The sequence below is a fragment of the Sphaerodactylus townsendi genome, linkage group LG02 (genome assembly GCF_021028975.2).
Source record: "Sphaerodactylus townsendi isolate TG3544 linkage group LG02, MPM_Stown_v2.3, whole genome shotgun sequence".
Taxonomy (NCBI): domain Eukaryota; kingdom Metazoa; phylum Chordata; class Lepidosauria; order Squamata; family Sphaerodactylidae; genus Sphaerodactylus; species Sphaerodactylus townsendi.
This window is the reverse complement of record NC_059426.1, coordinates 102,015,817-102,035,333: the sequence shown is the minus strand read 5'-3', so window position 1 is coordinate 102,035,333 and position 19,517 is coordinate 102,015,817. Positions and strand designations below refer to the sequence as shown.

Here is a 19,517-nt window from a genome sequence, read left to right as displayed (position 1 = left end):
TGCAACCTCCCTATCTCATTCAACACAAGGTCCACGCACTGGTTGCCTTCCAGAAAAGGGACCCTCTGCAGTTTAGTACATGGCACTTGTTTCAGGAGGCTTGCTTCCCTAATTTCTTGCAGGGGATAGGGTAGAGATGCCTGGCAGAATTAGTCCCCACATGAGTTGTGGCTCAGTGAGGGGCACCATTTTTTATCTGCATAGTACCAAAATAGTGAGTGGTCACGCAACCATGCAGGTTGCAGGGAACATTGCATTCAGCTGTCCAAGAATCTACATTTAGATGGTGATTTGTTGTGAGGGATGTTTGTTGTGAGGGATGAAGGGCAAGGAGATTATAAGCCCCTTTGAGTCTCCTACAGGAGAGAAAGGGGGGGATATAAATCCAAACTCCTCCTGCTCCTGCTCCTGCTCCTGCTCCTGCTGCTCTTCTTCTTCTTCTTCTTCTTCTTCTTCTTCTTCTTCTTCTTCTTCTTCTTCTTCTTCTTCTTCTTCTTCTTCTTCTTCTTCTTCTTCTTCTTCTTCTTCTTCTTCTTCTTCTTCTTCTTCTTCTTCTTCTTCTTCACCTTCTTCTTCTTCCTGTTTTTCATGAAACGAGGGTAGAGAAATTCCTCCTTTACCTGGACTTTATTTTTCCATCTTAACAGCTGAGCTGTCACTGTGAAGTGAAATTGATGGCAATGTTTTTATTCTACAGCTGTTGCATTTTATAACCTCAGCTGCTTCCCATAATTCTGCAGATGGTAAACATATGTTTATGGGCACGTTGCAAAAAAAAGAGAGGCACTTATATTGTTTTTGCCCATCTTTAATTCTTATTTGATACAGACTGCCCTAGAGTCTAAGAACTGAGGGGTATTATGCATTTATAAATTAATATTTTTATGCATTAACACTTTGGAAACAGCAGGGTAGCTAATGATATGATAATGAGCTGCCAGTTTTTATTGATCATAATGAAAGACGACAAGTGTCTTTTTTTCTGTATGTATGCCTGAATATTTTACTAGCTAACTGGAGGGCAGAAATATATAATTGGTTGTATTTTTAAAGCCTGCTTGTGAGTTTCACAAGCCTTACTTTTTGTTGTTGTTATCCACCAAAAAGCTTATCATTTTGGTAGTTTATAAGCTATAACATCCCTTGTTCATATATTTACATGCTCAGCAGGACTCCTTGCAAAGCAATTTGTTTCAGTGTTTTAGCATATAAAAACCCTATTTTCTTTAGTGTAAACAGAGATCAGCAGGGAAATAAGAGTGTTAAGAAAGAATTACAGTGGAACCTTGGTTAACGTTGCCCTCGGAGATCGCCAGTTTCGGTGTTCGCCGGTCGCTCCTGACCTTTTTGTTGCTTCGGTGATCGTTGGTTGCTTGGATTCTGTCGGCTTCTGAGGCAACTTTTGTGTAAATCTGGTACGCCGTTTGCGTTGCACTCGCGCAAACGGCATTGCACATGCACAAACGGCGTACCTCAGACTATGCTGATTTCGGTTTTTGTCGCATGATTCCACTGTAGTATTTTCTTGTTTGTATCTGTAGTATAGTTGTGTTATAAATTGTATCTAGTAATGTTATTATGTACATAGTTCTAATAATAGTTATTTCAAATTTATTAGGGGTTTGATAGTATAATTTGCTAATATGTTTGCAATGTATCTTCTGCTTTTTTAAAAGGAAAAATCTGCTAAAATGTCTACTAAATGATAATTAATATGATTAAATCTCCTAAAAAATCTACTAAATGAGGATTAATATGTACTTGAAGGTATAATCCGGTATTTTTCTTTTTTCACTTTGCTGGAAATTTTCTGATGAAAGTTGTGATCTGATAATGTCAGAGGACAAATGTAGATTTTTGGAAAAAATGCTGATTAGCTCTTTGTTGGATTATGTGAGATTTTGTAGTCCAAAGTGCTCTTTGCTAGAAGAAAAAAAAATCTAAGGGAAACCTTGTCTGCGCTACATGTATGTTAGGGCTCTGGCTTACCAAGATTCTGACCCTGTAAAGGAATCAGCAACATAAATATATACTTTATGTTAGTGGGAGGTAAGGCTGCAGAATGTATCTTGAAGGTGGATGACAGAGTGATTAAGAAAGAGCAAAAATTCCATTCTTGCCTTCTGCACAAGTCAAAATCATGAATTATTCTGTTAGAAATAGGGTAAAAGACAATGTATCTTTGTCTGTGTTGACCATTCATGTTTTGGGATGGAGGATCTATATGAGTACTAGGAACAATATCCACGGCATAACAAAGTGAAAGATGTGAAAGGGAAGCCACTGGCATATCTAGCGAGGCAGGTGGGGGGGGGGCTCTTGAGCCCCAGGCATCATTTCCTTAGGAAAACGTTTGCATCAGTCTGCCACCCCAACTTCACCCCAGTCTGGAACTCCCAACAGAGTTCAGGACTAGGATGCAGTTGAAGGCTGGCAAGCTGGGCTCAACCCACCTGCAATCTCCATGTGGAGATTGTGGGTGGTGCCAGCCTGAGTTTATCTGGCCCCCATCTCCACATGGATATCAGGTGTGGGGCTGGCTCTGCCTGAACTCCATATGGAGGTGGGAACAGCAAGAGCCCATTTAAGCCTGGTTGAGACCAGACTTGGATTCAGCTCTAAGCTGCAGTCTGCTTAGACTGAAGCTGGCTCTTCTCATCCCTCTAGCTTTATACTTTTGGTTGTGCTCTCTGAGCTCCATCTCCAACCCATTATGGAGCTTAGGCAGTGGATCCTTCCTTGTGTCCACTTTCTCTTCCTTGCCCCATTTCTCTTCCCCCTTTGTTTCCCTCTTTTTCTTTCTCTCCCCTCTTTCTCTCTCCTTCCTGTTTGTCTCTCCCCTTTCCCCCCATTTATCTCCCTTTTCTATTCCTTTCTCCCCCTTTCTTTCTCTCTCCACATTTTTTTCTCTTTTCCTTTTTCTCTCCCTTTCAGTGTTAACTGTTTGCTGAGCTAATTTTGTCAAACCAGTTTATTCATTTATGATAGATATGATAGCTATTTTGTTGGATTTTGTAGGATTTTATATTACCTTATTATAAAGGCTGATCTGGCAAAGATAACCATGAACTGGAAAAAACTTAGAAGAAGAAGAAGAGTTTGGATTTATATCCCCCCTTTCTCTCCTGCAGGAGACTCAAAGGGGCTTACAATCTCCTTGCCCTTCCCCCCTCACAACAAACACCCTGGGAGGTAGGTGGGGCTGAGAGAGCTCCGAGAAGCTGTGACTAGCCCAAGGTCACCCAGATGGCATGTGTGGGAGTGCACAGGCTAATCTGAATTTCCCAGATAAGCCTCCACAGCTCAGGCGACAGAGCTGGGAATCAAACCTGGTTCCTCCAGATTAGATACACGAGCTCTTAACCTCCTATGCCACTGCTGCTCCATAGTGACCTATTCAAAATTCAGAACTAAATAATAACCATATTGACCTGTTCAAAATTCAAAACAAAAACCCTAAATCCATTTAATACCTTTTATTAGTGCCAGTCAAAATGGCCCAAAACATTGTGAGTTTTTAGTTCACTAGAACTCTATAAGGCCAGATATTACACATTAAAAAGTATTTAAAACATTTTTTAAACCCACAGATTTTTCATGCTAAGACCTGTTGCTTCTTCATTATCTAAACTTTTGTCTCCTTTGTCTTAGTTAGGAATTTTGAAAGCATGCACTGTGTTTTGTTGCATTTTGGTCAGCTCTAATAAAGGTGATTACATGGATTGTTTTTTATTCTGGCAATGGTGATGCTACTGAAGCCAAGTAGGAATGTCATTGAGAAAAAGATAGTGGTTTGTGTTAAAACCTATGAATAATAATATGGGTTACCGAATAAAGACCATTGTGTTTTCAGGAACCTTCTTCCCATTGCTGAACTAGTAGGTCCCATGTGGCCATCACATAGTGCTTTTGGCCATTTGCAATACAAAAAGTAAGAGAAAATAGGACTGAGCTTTGAGGATTTTATTTAACTTATTGGAATTGCCCAGCAGATCTTTATCTCTCCACTCAGACCCAACTGCTTCTAAACACACCACTTTTCATCTGGATACTCCCCTTCTTCTGCCATGTTTGGAAGCTTCACAAGGGGCCTACTACCTTGATCTCTTCCTTTTATAAAGCCTGGAATTAAAGGAGTATTTTTGTTTTGAACTCTTTTTGACTTGTCCTGTAATTTGAAGCCAGAATTTGTTCCTAATGTGAGATTTTGCCCCAAGACTAACCTGCTTGTGAGTAACAAGGCTTCGGTTGACAAACACCACATGTACATGCTTGGATCCATTGTGCATTGAATCCCTGTGGTTGAATCCATACTTGAATCTTTGGGTTACAACACATGTAGCTATAGTCCTTGCTAGCTTGGTCATCATATTCTCCTTCTCTTCCTTCCTCTCCTCTTAAATGGACTACCATATATACTCGCATATAAGTCGAATTTTTCAGCACATTTTTAGGGTTTTTACTTTGTCGGCCGCCAGGGGGTGCAATTTTTAGGCTAATGGCAGCATAATTTCATGGATTTTTCAAGAGACTCTCCTAACGATACCAGCCAAGTTTGGTAAAGTTTGGTTCAGGGGGTCCAAAGTTATGGACCCCAAAGGGGGTGCCCCATCCCCCATTGTTTCCAGTGGGAGCTAATAGTAGATGGGGCTACATTTTGAGAGTCCATAACTTTGGACCCCTTGAACCAAACTTCACCAAACTTGGGTGGGATCATCAGGATAATATCTTGCTGATACCAGCCAGGTTTGCTGATATTTGGTGTAGGGAGTCCAAAGTTATGGACCCCCAAAGGGGGTGCCCTATCCCCCATTGTTTCCAATGGGAGCTAATAGTAGATGGGGCTACATTTTGAGGGTCCATAACTTTGTACCCCTGAACCAAACTTCACCAAACCTGGGTGGTATCATCAGGAGGGTCTCCTAAAGATACTCTGAAATGTTGGTACTGCTAACATAAACATTCCTCCCCTGACCAAAAATCCAGTTTTGAAGGATTTTAACTCTTGTGTTTTAGCTTGGTTGCTGGTTGAGCTAAGGTTTTTGTACTTTTAAAGTTATTGTTGAGACCATATTGTTTTTGTTGACCCTCTTTTCCACTTATAGAGCTAGTTTACTGTTTTTCTTCCTGTACAAGTTCTATGTACACGTACGTGTGTCCTACTCCCTGCTTCAGTTTCTGGTTGCCAGACGCACAGCTTTTTCTTCTTCTAGCTTCTCTTTTGCATACCATCAGCCCCTCTTCCCTGTGTGTTTGGTGTGGTCACTTTGTGATTCATCTGAGTTGTCTGGACTTTTGCCTCCAGTGTCCCAAAGCTACCAAGCCTCCTTCTGGAGCCTTGCTAATTCCCCCTTGTTCTAGGTCAATCAGACATCTGCTGCTTCCATGGCACAGTAAAAAACTGAACCTAGTGTAATCTGAACTCTAACCACCCCATTTGGCCTTACTTATAGTGTGTTTATTCCCTACTCAGGTTTAAAAGACCTGATCTGGATGACCCAGGCTAGACTGATCTCATCAGATCTCAGAAGCTATGTAGGGTTGGCCCTGTTTAGTATTTGAATGGAAGATCATTAAGAAATTTCAGGGTCACTACGCATAGGGAGGCAGCGGCAAACCTCCTCTGTTAGTGTTTTGACATGAAAATCCTATGACATCTCCATAAGTCATCTGTGACTTGGTGGCACTTTACAAAAATATACAGCGGGTTTTTAAAAAAGAACTGTTCAGGGGGATTTGGAGGTCATAATGGCTCATAATGAAATAGCCTGTCCATAATTTCTTCTTACATGATTCTCTGCCTCAGATTGCAGCTATGTCCATGGCTGCTTGGGGTGTGTAGGTAAGCAAATATGTCAGAGGCAGCAGATGAAAAAGGAAGGGCAGATGCAGTTTCACTCTAGTCAGATCAGACTGTACCCTGCCATTCCATATCTTGCTAAACTCTGTTGCTTGATGCTCTTGTATACCAGCGCAACCCTGGTACTCAAGTAGGCTATGAAAAAAAAATACTGAATACAAGCTGAGTACTGTGTATAGTGTTCTCATTACATCCAGCTTGCCTACAGTGAAAATATATCTGACCAATAATGTAAAGCAGGAATTAGGGGACATTTTTTCAAGACCTACATCTCTATAGCTGTTATTATAGTAATGCATGAAGTCATAAACTTAAAGTAACAGACTTCCTTATTATTTGTATAGTTTAGCTCAGCCTGCAGTACAGACTTTGCACTTTGATTGGTACTTTGCGAAAGCTGTTTTTTATATTCATTAAATCTGAAACCTGCCAGTAGTCTGTGTTAGCCAACTAATTAACCTACAAAATGAGAAAGGCACATGGTTTAAAGAGTATAGTTCAGTGCTTGAAAGCAAGTCATTAACTGACCTAAACAAACTGATAAAATATTACTTGTGCCCTTTTCAAGATGAGCGTGCTAAACAAATTCAAAATTTAGACTTCATAAGTGGACAAATTTGGGAACATTTTTTGAAAATATCAAGGTCTCCAGAGATGTGCAATATCCTAAAATACAAAGAAATATAAAATGCACTAAAGTTTTGAGCCTGTAGACAAAGTCTATGAGTGAGCCAGTGGGTCAGAATGGCAGGCTAGGATCTAGGAGACCAAGAACTGATTGAAGCTTGCTGAGTATCCTTGGGCCAGTCCTTTGCTCTCAGACTTAAATACCTGACAGAATGGTGGTTGTTATGAGGAAAAAACTGTAATGTAGGATACTTTGGGGTCCTCATTGGGGAGAATGATGGGATATAAATAAAGTGAACAAATGAACCAGCTAATAAAGTGAAATAATTGATCACTTCAGACATAATGCAAAACCATAATTTAAATAACAATGTTGAGCTGATTACCTGAATCTGCACCACTATACTAAATATCTTTAACAGAGATGAACTTGTTGCATTAATCACACTTAATTTTAATTACAGTCTTTGTTATGTGTAAACACTATCCTGGCTTAATCCTAGTATGTTTTCCCAACAACCTGCAGGGCCAGATCTAGTAGGAGGAAGAGGGGGGAAGCTGCCCCAACTGTGGGAAGAAAGGAGTGTGGGCAGAGAGGGGGTGGTGTAGTCTGTGGCAGCAGCCACTGGTCAAAGGCTACAGCTGGCACCTAGTTTCTACATGCGCTACACTACCTGAACACACCCTCCTCAGCTCATATGACTTGCTGCTGGGAAGCAGCACAAGGAGGTGATTACCTGAACTGCATAATGTAGTGTTGGCTACTGCTGGTGCATATTTGCCACAGCAGTGGCTCTAGCCACAGGCAGGTGGCAATTAGAGAAAGGTGGCACTTTACCTTTGGAACACCCTCTACCTTGAGGCTTCCCTGGTGCCTACTTTACTTTCTTTAAGGTGCCAGGCCAAAATAATCTTAGAATCATAGAGTTGAAAGAGAGCCCAAGAGCCAGGATAGTTTCAAGTCCAATCCCCTACATCTTTATTGCCCAGGCTCTTGACTAGCGATTTATTTTACCAACTTTTTACCAGCTTTTTTTCTGATTTATGAACAGCTTTTATGTTGTTTGTGTTAAGAGTTATTTTTATTGTTACTTTTCTTATTTGTAAGCTACCTCAAGTAGGATTCTGATAAACAGCTTTTGTAGTCAAATGCATGTTTAAAAACTTTTTAAAGTTTTAGTTTTATAAATTAATATGTGATTGTATCATACCTATCAGTAATGATTTGTGAATTATTTTGTACAATTTTAATTGTATAACTATAATCTATATTACCAGCTATCTCTTCTGTTACAAAGGGTATTATTCAAGATGCGAATGTTGTCTTTATGCCTAATGGATATATACCACAATGTCCTAATCTAAATCGCAGTAAGTAGCAATTTATTATTTTAATATATGCATATAGCTCGTCTAGTTCAGAGTATGCATGACAATTTTTATTGGTTTTGTATAAGTATATGAGGTTATTGTATAAGTATATGGCTCAGCCTCCTCATTACATACTTTGGACCTGGTGTCGTCTATGGCAATGCTAGAACTTTCCTTGGTTAGATCAGGCCCCACATATCAAGCAGGCCATACACTGGATTTGATTTTTTGTCATGGGGTTGGATATAGATCTGGTCTCTATTGACAGTGTGTTACGGTCAGACAACTTTGCCCTGAAGGACTGATTAGTCCCTCCTGGTATAGGCAATGAGTGGAATGATGCTTGCCCGTAGAGACTTATGGATCCAATTGGATTCTGGAATGCTCTGATACCCCTGATACCTCACTAGATGAGTTGGTAAGAGACTGGCGTGTCCATTTCTGAAGCCATTGACTTCAGAAATCGTCTCCACACCTATAGAAACCCAGCCCCCTAGTAGACTGGGAAACTGGGAATGATGAAGCAGGAGCTGAGACACCTGGAGCAAAATTGGTGGCAAACTTGTGACAGAGTTGCAAGAACACCTTGTATGAGATGGTTCTGAAGACTGCTAAGAAGAAATTCTTTATGCTCCATTATGTCTGAAAGCTCACATCTAGCTCAATTGTTTAGGTGATTCAGTCACGTACATCCCTATCAGAAGGGTCCAGATTGTCTCTGAATTCAGAACTTAGCTCTGAGGCATTTAGGAGCTTTTCTGCAGGCAAGGTCTTGTCACTCTGCCAGAATCTACCCGTCAGTGTTGATAAGAAAGGGAGCTGGAGGCCCATTGGTCATCTTTGAGTCCTACCTTGGACCCATTCAGTGGGCTCTCACAAGCTGAGATGGACAAGACCCTGGCAGCTATGAAGCCAACCACCTGCCTCCTTCATCTGTGTCCATCATGGCTGCTCAAGGCTGGCGGTGATGAGGTGCAATGCCCCCTGTGGGAGATTGTTATATTTTTTCTAGAAACAGGGAAGTTTCTGTGGGAGCGGCAGTGTTGAAAGAGGCAGTGGTGAAACTGCTCTTGAAGAAACCATCTCTCACTCATCTGATCTGTCCAACTGCCACGCAGTTTCAAATTTGTTGTTTCTGGGAACGGTCATTAGAAGGCAATGACCCCACAACTACAGGTGTTCTTGAATGAAATGTTGGCATTGGGCTCATTTCAGTTAGGTTTCAGACTGGTCTATGGGATGGAGACCATCCTGGTTGCTCTCACAGACATCTCTGACAACAGCTGGTTAGAGGTGGATCAGCACTGCTGTTGTTATTAGATCTCACAGCAGTGTTTGATACAATTGATCATGACATTTTGACCCACTGCCTTGCCGTTTCTGGAGTACAGGGGAAAGCCTTACAGAGGCTGACTTCTTTCCTCTGGGATTGAAGACAAAAGATGGTATTTGGGGGAGGAGTGTCCACCTTGTTCCCCATGGACTGCAGGTTGCCAAAGGGGCACTCCTTTCCCCAAGGTTATTGAACATCTGCAAGTGACCCCTTGTCTAGCTGGCGTGGAACTTGGGGATGGGGTGTCACCAGTATTCTGATGACCCCCAGCTCTATCTGTTGATGGGGGACCAGACGGACACTGTCCAAGAACATCTAGCTATGTGTGTATAGGCTGTCGTGAAATGGTTGAGGCCGTTGTGAAATGGCTGAAATTAAATCCATCAAAGACAGAGGTCCTGTTGCTGGGTATGAGGGAGGGGCAAGGGGGAGCGCAGACTGCCGGAGTTGGATGGGGTGATATTGACTTCTTCACCTGCAGTCCATAGCCTGGCTGTGACTTTGGATGCTTCTGTGACTGTGGAGAGTCAAGTCACACAGATGGCCAAATTGGCCTTCTACCACTTTTGCGAAGCAAAGCAGCTGGCTCACTACCTGTCCTGCTTCAACCTAGCCACAGTGATTCATGCAACAGTTACCTCCAGACTGGATTAATGTAATTCACTCTACTCTGTGCTTCCCTTGAAGTTGCTCCAGAAACTGTAACTCATCCAAAATGCAGCAGCAAGAGTCCTTACAGACCTTCATTATAAACCCCTGGGCTCTTTCAGCTGCACTGGTTGCCTGTTGAATTGCAGTTTAGATTTAAAGTGTTGGTGTTAACGTTGAAAGCCTTGAGCAGTCTGAGACCATTGTATATGTGGTATTGCATTTTCCAGTATCACCTCTGGAGGGCTTTACGCTCCTCTGGAAGTAATCTTCTGGAGGTCCCTGGCCCAAAGGAGATCTGTCTGGCCTCAACCAGGGCCAGGGCTTTGGTACAACACATTGCCAGTGGCCCTGCAAGATGTAGGGCAGTTCCACAGGACCTGCAAGACCGAGTTGTTCCACCAGGCTTTTGGTTAAGGCAGCGATTGTGACCTACCATCTGTCTGCCCTCACCTCTCCCTTTCTTTCCCTTCCCTTCCCTTCCCTTCCCTTCCCTTCCCTTCCCTTCCCTTCCCTTCCCTTCCCTTCCCTTCCCTTCCCTTCCCTTCCCTTCCCTTCCCTTCCCTTCCCTTCCCTTCCCTTCCCTTCCCTTCCCTTCCCTTCCCTTCCCCCCTTTCCCTTTCCCTTTCCCTTTCCCTTTCCCTTTCCCTTTCTCTTTTTCTTCCTTTTTCTTTTTCCTTTATATTTTATCATAAGTAGATCTTTGGGACTGGCCCCAATGGCAAATGGAATAGTGCCATTATTTTAGTAGGATATCCATTTTAAGATCTTATTTATCAAATTATATTTGCATTTACACTGCTCGTGTTCTTTTTATGTTGTTGTAAGTCACCCTGAGCCTGGTTTGTGGCTGGGGTAGGGCAGGTTAGAAATAATTTTTTTTTAAAAAAGTTGAAAGATTAACTTTAATAATCTTATTTTTTACATATGAGAAACTAAGACTGTGATTTGACATATGAGGAATTGGGCTTGGAAATTGCAGAGAGCTCTTCAGATTCCAAATGCTGTTTCAATTCTGTTTTATTTCATTATAGTCAAGTGTACCTTTTTCAATTAATCTATCTACATTATGGGTACTAAAAATTGTTACTCCTCATTTTTTTTACAGGATTTAAATCCTCCCTTTCTACCCCCATCAGGCAGCCAACAGTTTAAAAGTACACCTAATAAAAGCATATATTAAAAACCATTAAAACTAAACAATAACACATCCTTAAAAGCAATGCTAAGATACAACAAACATTAAAACACAGGACAGGAATCACTGAAGGAATGCAAGACAAAACAACCAAAACAATAAAAATATCACTCCTTGGTGGAAGTCAGCAGCAGGAAAGGACAGATAAATCTTCTTGGGAAGAGACAGTTCCAGAGTTTTGGCCCCATGACTGAGAAAATTCACTCAGAGGTTGCCACCCACTTAATTTTGTAAGGTGGGGCATCCAAAGCAAGCCTCAAAAGATTACCATAGAGGTCATGTAGGTTGATAAAATGGGCAGTATGCTGGTCCAAAGTCATATAGGACTTTAAAGGTGAAAACTAGTAAACTGAATTGCACCCAGAAACCAATTGAGAATCTGTGTAGATGGGCCAAGACTGGAGTTATATAGTCACTACGACCCACTCCAGTCAACATTGTCACTAGCTGTCTTTCTCCAACTTTTGTTTTTGACCAATTCTTGATCCTTACAGCTAATTAGTTTTGCTCCTCCACTTCACAATTTTAAAGGCATATCAGTTGCTGAGAGAGATGTGGATACTACCAATAGATACCGAATGGCAGCTAAAGGTTCTCTATCCTGATGTATCTTGTGATGTCTTCCAGATTTCTCTTCCTGTACATGAAAGAGCTGTCTGAACTGTTAACCATCAGAGTAGAGATACTGTCATGGAATGAGTTTATGTAGTCTGGTTCTTAGTTTGCAGACATATAATTGAAGAACCATGAAATCCGGGAAAGGATTTTATGCCCTGGAGTAAAATGGACTTTCACTGAATGTCAGTCATGGATAGTATAGCTGCTGCATCTGAGCATACAAATATGCTTCATGGCAGCAATAGAACAAAACATGAAAAAGTGAATAGACATTGCTTGCTTAGTTATTTGGAGATAAAAGTCAACCTCTTTAAAGAAAGAGAAGAACATTTCTGCAAAATTAAAATATTATTTTAAAAGCTTACATATACAGTGGTAGTGACTCCCATTCACAAAGTATGACTTACTGGCCTCTACCTCCCACTGCAACCCAAAGTTGTTTCACAAAAGGTCACTCCATAACTAGTGGACTTTCAGGAATAGCATGAAAAAAGGGTCACAGGACTGTTGCTGGAGTTTGGAATTGGTAGAAATCACTGCTTCCACCAGCAGGAAGGAAGGAAACCTACTGTGGAAGGAAACCTACTGATTTCTTTCTATTGTTGCCTCAGTATCCACTAAAGCTGAGTTCAATCTCTTTAAACTTTTTTGGTATTCAAGAATAAAAGTTTTAAAATACACATTAATAAGGTTAGAGATCAAAAAAAGAAAACGAATTTAACAATATTAACAGTGTGTAAACACAATGACCATTTCTGTACAGCGGCAGGAAATGGCTCTCCACTGGCATAATTCATGCTGGTGGACGCATGAGACCATTTGCATGGTCTTGTGTGGGCAGCGCCGAGGCTGCTTTGACCCACAGAGGCAGCTCCACATAGACCCGTGGGTCGTCTCCTCCCTGAGCAGGTCTGGATGGCTGGAGGAACACACCCATGCTTCCCTCCGACCATCCAGAACTGTGTAGGGAGGAGAAATAGGTGAAGGGGAAACCGGAGGGACCAAAATCACCACCCTCATGCCAGTGCTCTTTGTACCACGCTGGGGCAAAAATGCCGCTTTTGAAAAAACTTGCCCAGAGAGCAAGTTTCAAAAGCGGTGTTTTCGCTCCGGGTGGGGGGGGGGGGGGGGGCAGCACGACGCTGCTCCGAACAGTGCCCCAGGGATGGTGTTTTTGCTATCCCTAGGGCTTTGTTTTTCGGCTGTGCAGAAACAGCCAATGGCTAAATAAAAGATAAATACATTTTAAAAACTGAAATCAAATTGAATGATTCAGAGAAACTTTAAATAATTTATAAATAATAACAATTTGCATGGTGCTTGCCAAGTTACAGTCCTCAGTTTGTTTGTTTTTTTATAATAGGAAACAGAGTCAATTTCTTCTTACTTGGTAGGTTAGTTTTTCCCTTACCATAATGATTATTTAATCATGGTAAAGGATTATTCTTCCAGTGTTTAGCAACTCTTATTTGCAGTTAATGATAGGATTACATTTTGTGAAAGTAGAGTTTAAATATTATCAGGTTAGAAGAGAGTAAATAAAACTTAGGTCTGTAATCACAAACAATGTGTTTTTCCATGATAGTTTCTATCATGCATTTCAAAATGTGTTAGGGAGTAAGGTCTCCTGTTGTAGTGGGAGACCTCCTAGTTGATGCCATTCATCAGGTCAGTGGAGGAGAATGGTGGGGTAATATGGGATTGCAACAAAATATGAGGTCACATAATGGACATTTCCACACCATAATGGACCTTTCCTCTTTAAAGAGCCCCTCGGGGATGGGGCGGTATAAAAGCCGAAACAATAAAATAAACGTTTTCAATCTGTCCCTTTTGTTCACACTCACCCCCTTTGTTCCTGGCCACTACTACATGATTTCCCCCTTTTTTGAGTTCTGTGTCAAATTGATTCTTCAATTCTTCACAGCCTCATTCTGCATTCTATACTTCTCATATAAATGATTTGCAGATTGGCTTCCCCCTCCCTCACCCAAATAAAAGAACAGAGAATGCTGCAAATAAACAGATGAGGGGGAACTGAGTGAGCTCAGAAAATTGGACCAAGCAGGAAGTTCAGGGAAGCAGAGAAGTGTCGGGAACATAGTCAATAGATCACATAGCAACTGAAGACAGTTTCAAAATGTTTCAGCCAGAGAATTGTTTTAAAAGGGGATTCATTTAAAAAGGTTTGCGGCTGAAGGGTAAAAACAGTGCAAAACTCCATGGAGGAAATGTTTTATTTGCTGCCTCAAATAGTTTTAAATAAATTGTGCAAAAACTAGAAATGATATTATTGTGTCTGGGTTTGTGGGTTGAACTATAGAGTTTTGGGTGAATTCTATAGATTCAATCTGATACAGTGATATCACTTTTGATTTTGTTCCAGAAGTGATGTTGGCTCAACACCAAATAATTTGTTCCCATCCCTCTCACTCCAAATACTCTGGACTGCCTGTTAGTGCTGGCAAATGATCAAATATATCCATTTTTGTTCAAGACAGCAACATGTTTATTTAATACATCTTACTTTTTTCCTTCATGGGAGCTCAATATTGCCTATATAATGTTACCAAGAGTTTTCGCATACAGTTAATCAGTAATGAGATCAAATAATTCTTAACTTCATCAAGGTGCTACATAAAATGCTATCAGATCACACTTGGACCTACTTTTAACATATGATACAAAATATATTAATTATAACTTCTTTTCTATTAGATGTCTCAAATACTAGTCTTCTTTTAACTGATCAAATGCAGATATATAAAGTTTTGAAATAAAAATTACCCACAAGGATTCTGTCAGATATCTTATCTAAAACTTTCAAATTTTAATGAATTTAACCAACCCAATGTTTTCCTTTTCCTTTCCATCCTGTGTACTTGAATCATGTATGTGTAATATATAACAATGTTCTATTTCAGTTTCTTAACCTGTTTTTATAACTGCTCCCAAATTTATTAATTTTACTGTAATCTGTTGTAATATAATTAGATTATTGAGTGATACAAGCAAATATTTTCCTGGTCTCTTTATGTTATTAAGCAAATAGTATTTATTTTAAAAATATAATATTTATCTATTGTTTTCCTTCCTTTCTTTATTGAGCCTGTCCAACATGTAGTGATTTCTTAAGCCTGGTACAAGGAATTATGGATTTGCAAGAACTTCTGGCTAAAATGACTGCAAAAGTAGGTACCTGATCATTGTTGCTACTTTTCCATTCAAGCTGTTATTTGATTTATATGTGAATGACCATGTACATATTTTCTGTTTCTGTCAGTTAACTTATTTCATTGTATTGAGGAAGTAAGTCATACTACAAATTGAGAATTAACTGAATATCATATCAATATCACAAAGATACCTTGCTAGTTTACGTAGTTCATAGTGTTGTGTACTAAGATGCACTAACTGGAGGAAAAGAACGGGAAAATAAGTGACTTGGAAGTGATTAGTGACTGTCCTAATGGATGAAGGTTACTGTAAAGGTTGTTTTATATGTTACTTTGTGTGTGTGTGTGTGTGTGTGCACATAGTTTGAACTATAATACATTTTTTTTGCCTCTCGTAAGTCAATGGTTTATAAAGCCAAAAAAATGCATTTCTTCTAAATTTATATTCCTGTTGCTTTCAGAAATGTTCATGCTGCACTTAAAATATGAGATTTCATTCTTTTAACTACCTAAAACAATAACACTGAAGTTGCCGCTAAGAGGTGGTACAACTGGTTGTTTAGGCTGATGATTTACATTAAGGCCTGGTTCATATTCAGGAGGTATAGTGGGAAAACATGATTGTACATAATGTGCGACATGGAACAGTTTGGTAATACTTCCACATCAATAATTTCTCTATAACGCCTGTTGAGGAGCTGCATAGGAACCTGGCTCATGAACATCAGGAATTAACTGTTTCTGTGGTTTTTGTTCAACAATTGGTTTGATGTTATGACAGAACACATCTGTAGTCACTTTCAGGGTCAACCCTTGATTCTTGGTTTTTGGTGTAGTGGTTAACAGCAGGTGGATTCTGATCTCCTCCATCTGAATGGCAGAGGCTTGTCTGGTGAACCAGATTTGTTTCTGCATGCCTACATTCCTGCTGGGTGACCTTGGGCTAGTCACAGTTCTTGGGAACTCTCTCAGCCCCACCTACCTCACAAGGTGTCTGTTGTGGGGAGAAGACGGGAAAGGAGCTTGTAAGCTACTTTGAATCTCCTTACAGGAAAGAAAGGTGGGATATAAATCTAAACTCTTCTTATCTTCCAGAGAAATTGTTCAACATGTCCTTTCCCTGTAGTCTCTCAGGTCAAGCATATTTTCTGATCCAGAATGTTTTTGTTGTGATTGGTGATTATGTTGATAAAGCCAATGTTAGTCCAGCAAAGGATTTCCAGCTGTTGTTAAATGGTATACTCTGTTCCACATGAAGATGTTAGTTTGGTAAGGTTAGGTGCAGTGTTTGAGAAAATTGTATGTTTTTGCATTAGAATATAACCTCGAAAATGAGAATTATCACTTATTTTTACATATTTCCTTTGTCAAAATCATTATTTTGTGCATTACCGAACATGGTATTATGATACAAGACCATTTGAATTTTTGCTTTCAAATTGATGCAGGCATCAGGGCTAGATAGGCAGTAGGTGGAGCATTTTACAAGGCATAGTATTCTGCAACAAAGATGATCCAGCATGCTTTGTTTTGTGATTGAGGAATATATAATCTACTAACATCTTTATGTGTAACACAGTATAGAATTAGGGATGCTTACTATAATTCACATTAGGAGTGTGTAATAACTCATTATGGTGCAAAGACAGACAACTGTAATTTTTTTTAAAATGTAGCTCAGTGGTGTATGGCCCTCTGTCCCTGAGCGCCACTAATCTGGTTATATGGGGAGTGCAAAATTGGCACCCCACATGACCAGGAACACGGCACGGCAGCAGGAAGCCCTGCTGCCCCATCGTCTTTGGGTGCCCTTGGGCCCACCCATGTAGTCATTGATGTGGATGGGGCCAAGGAAACCCGAGGACACCGCACGCCAAGCCTTGCCCCTCCCAGCTCCCAGCCGGCAGCCCCTTCTGCCCTCCCCTCTAGGGACAACAGAAGCAACTGAGGCTCCGTCCTCGTCTCCTTTGCTTTTATAAGCATGGGGGTGGGGGGCTCGGGGGGCCCTGAGCATAGCGGAGTGGTGCCCAGAGAACAGCTGTCTCCGGGTGCCATTTTTCCACCATGTGCCTCTGATGTAGCTTCTATCCACAGAGAACTATGTGTCATTAGTTAGATTTTTTTCCAGTTAAAATAATTCTCTTTCTTATTTCTGAGGCAGTCAACAAGTAGAAATTAAGCCTTTTCAGTAGTAGCACACTAATGTCTTTGAAAAACCCTCCCTTTGGTTGCTCTCTAGGTACTGTACCATAGAGCCTGAAGAAAACAAAGTTTGGGGAGGGGAGGGACTTCTTTGGAGATCACTTGTAATCCCTGGAAATCTCCAGCTACCACCTGGCAATTCTGTGGTCAACTTGTTTTCTTTCCATGCCAACCAAAAACTTACCTGTCTCTTATTATTTCTCCTGATCATGCATTTGATGTTTTAATTTTACTGAAAGTTTTCATGAATATTTAATTTAATATTTGAGTCTTAATTGTTGCAGTTTTAATGTTATCTAAAGTTTACTTTTAATTGTTTTCTGTTCTTAAAATTTTAGAATGACTATTTTTACATCTGAGGATCTGAGCGGTGGTATTTATTTAATGGATTATTAGACCAGACTCAGAGTGGTTTACATCATTAATTAAAATACCATACAACAACACAACAAAATACAATAACAACAGTAGTCAAGCATAGCACCACAAATAGTGTAAAATATAAAATCCCGTGAGGATGGGAGGAAAGAAGGAAGGAAAACCCATAAACCCAGCAGAACAGCTCCATCTGACAGGTCCTGTAGAATTGGACAAGATTCCATAGAACCCTGGTCTATCTTCTATTTTTGCAATTTCAGTATTTGAATTGTATTAATTTTGTGAGCTTGCTCGATTGGAGTGAGTTATAAATGCTTATAGTAAATAAGCAAGCTTTGGGTCCTCATTGAGAAGGGATACAGGGTACAAATGGATTCATCATGACCAGTATGAATATGCTTCTAATTATGAGAAACAAGACAGTCATCATGTGAAAGTTCTTCTTGAAGTGTTTGACCTTTTGCTGCTGGAGACAGACTGCGTGGAACAATGAATTGTGGACAAAAACAGCAACTCCATTCTTGTATTCTTAGCATTTCATGTCTTTATAATTTCTAGACTTGAATTGTGTAGCGGGCTGTCCTAGATTTCCACTTAGAACAGTGTATCTTGCTTCTTGATAGGGATGAGCCTTTGGCAACAAATTATGCTAGTTCCTCATTGTTCAGGCTGACTTTCTAAACTGCAGGCAACGGTTTATTCTTTACCAAGATTTTCAGCATCTTCTATCATTAAAAAATTATGCAGATTGAATGTATTTGTATCCTTTTATTTGTTCTTTTTTATTTATACATTTTTATTTATGACTGTTCATCATGTGTCTAGCAGCCCAGCCCAGCCCATCATGTGTCTAGCAGCTGTGTGTGTGTGTGTGTGTGTGTGTGTGTGTGTGTGTGTGTGTGTGTGTGTGTGTGTGTGTGTGTGTGTGTGTGTGTGGACTCATTATAGCAGTCAGTGCTGACATAGGTGCCCATCCCACTGGCACAAAGTACAAATGTGGCAGATGTGTGGGTGATCAGGTGCCGCACAACTTGTGGTGCCCAGTCATGAAAGTAACCTTCTCTTTTCTAGCCTTGCCAACATAGAAAGTTGCCCTGATGTGGCCAGAACATTCCAGGGCATTCCAGGGGTGGTGGAGCTGATTTTAGTCAACCACCACATGCTGGTGGAACTGGCTTTGGATTACACCATGCTTTCCCACTATCTCCTGTGGGAGCTGACCAGGATTTTGTGTCTTTTTTTTGACTTCCTGCTTCACAGAGAAACCCTTTGGAGATGACGGGGTGGGACCCCAGCAGTGCGATCCCCATTCTGCCTGGGAGATCTGGATTGGGCTGTAAGATTTCAGATTTCCAATGATCTTGGTTTCATGACATAGACCATTGTGGTAATGTGAATGCAGAGCATGGAGACTGGGATTATAATATCAGTAATGTTTAATGTGCAGGCAATATAACTTTGCCCCTGTGTGCCCTAGTGGGCTATGCTGACCCAGTAAAGGACACACAGCTATAGAAAAAGATTAGAAGCTGTAGAAAAGATACCCTAGACTTTCCTCTCACATAGTTATAATCTTGTGGTATCATCCAGCCAAAGGTAAATAATTTTAAGTTCAGTTGATTTCAGTAGAACTTAAATATTATGAAATGATGAATGGAATATTGTGGGATATTGTGATAATGATGAATGTAGACCATGAAGACTGGGATTGTAATCGCAGTAATGTTTAAAGTGTGAGGAGTATAACTCTGCATATGTGTGCCTAGTGGGCTGTGCTGAACCAGTAAAGAATACACAGCTATGGAAAAAGATTAGAAGCTTTAGTGAAGATACCCTAGATTTTCCTCTTTTCCAAGCCTGGAGTAATAATATAGAAGAGTAATACAAAATAATAGCACAGATGTACAAAACCTAAAGCTTCTCATTAAAATAATGACTAAATCCAACAGCTTTGGCCTTTAGTGTTCAAAGGCCTCACAAAAAAGAGACCTTTCTACCCACACTTCACTTGTTTTAGAATGTAATAGTATTCATAGTCAGAATCTTGGGATATCATCTAGCCAAAGGCGAACAATTTCATTGGGAGAAATTAAATTTCTCACGGAA

General features: G+C 40.4%; 1 protein-coding gene across 3 annotated transcripts in view; it reads left to right on the top strand.

Moving 5' to 3' along the window:
* NELL1 (neural EGFL like 1) overlaps positions 1-19,517 on the top strand; it is a 678,881-nt gene that overhangs the window by 181,873 nt on the left and 477,491 nt on the right. For all 3 annotated transcript variants that reach the window (XM_048483516.1, XM_048483514.1, XM_048483513.1), the window contains exons 6-7: positions 7,786-7,858; positions 14,764-14,846. In XM_048483516.1, coding sequence (XP_048339473.1) covers positions 7,786-7,858; positions 14,764-14,846 — 156 coding nt within the window. The remainder of the gene's footprint in view (positions 1-7,785; positions 7,859-14,763; positions 14,847-19,517) is intronic.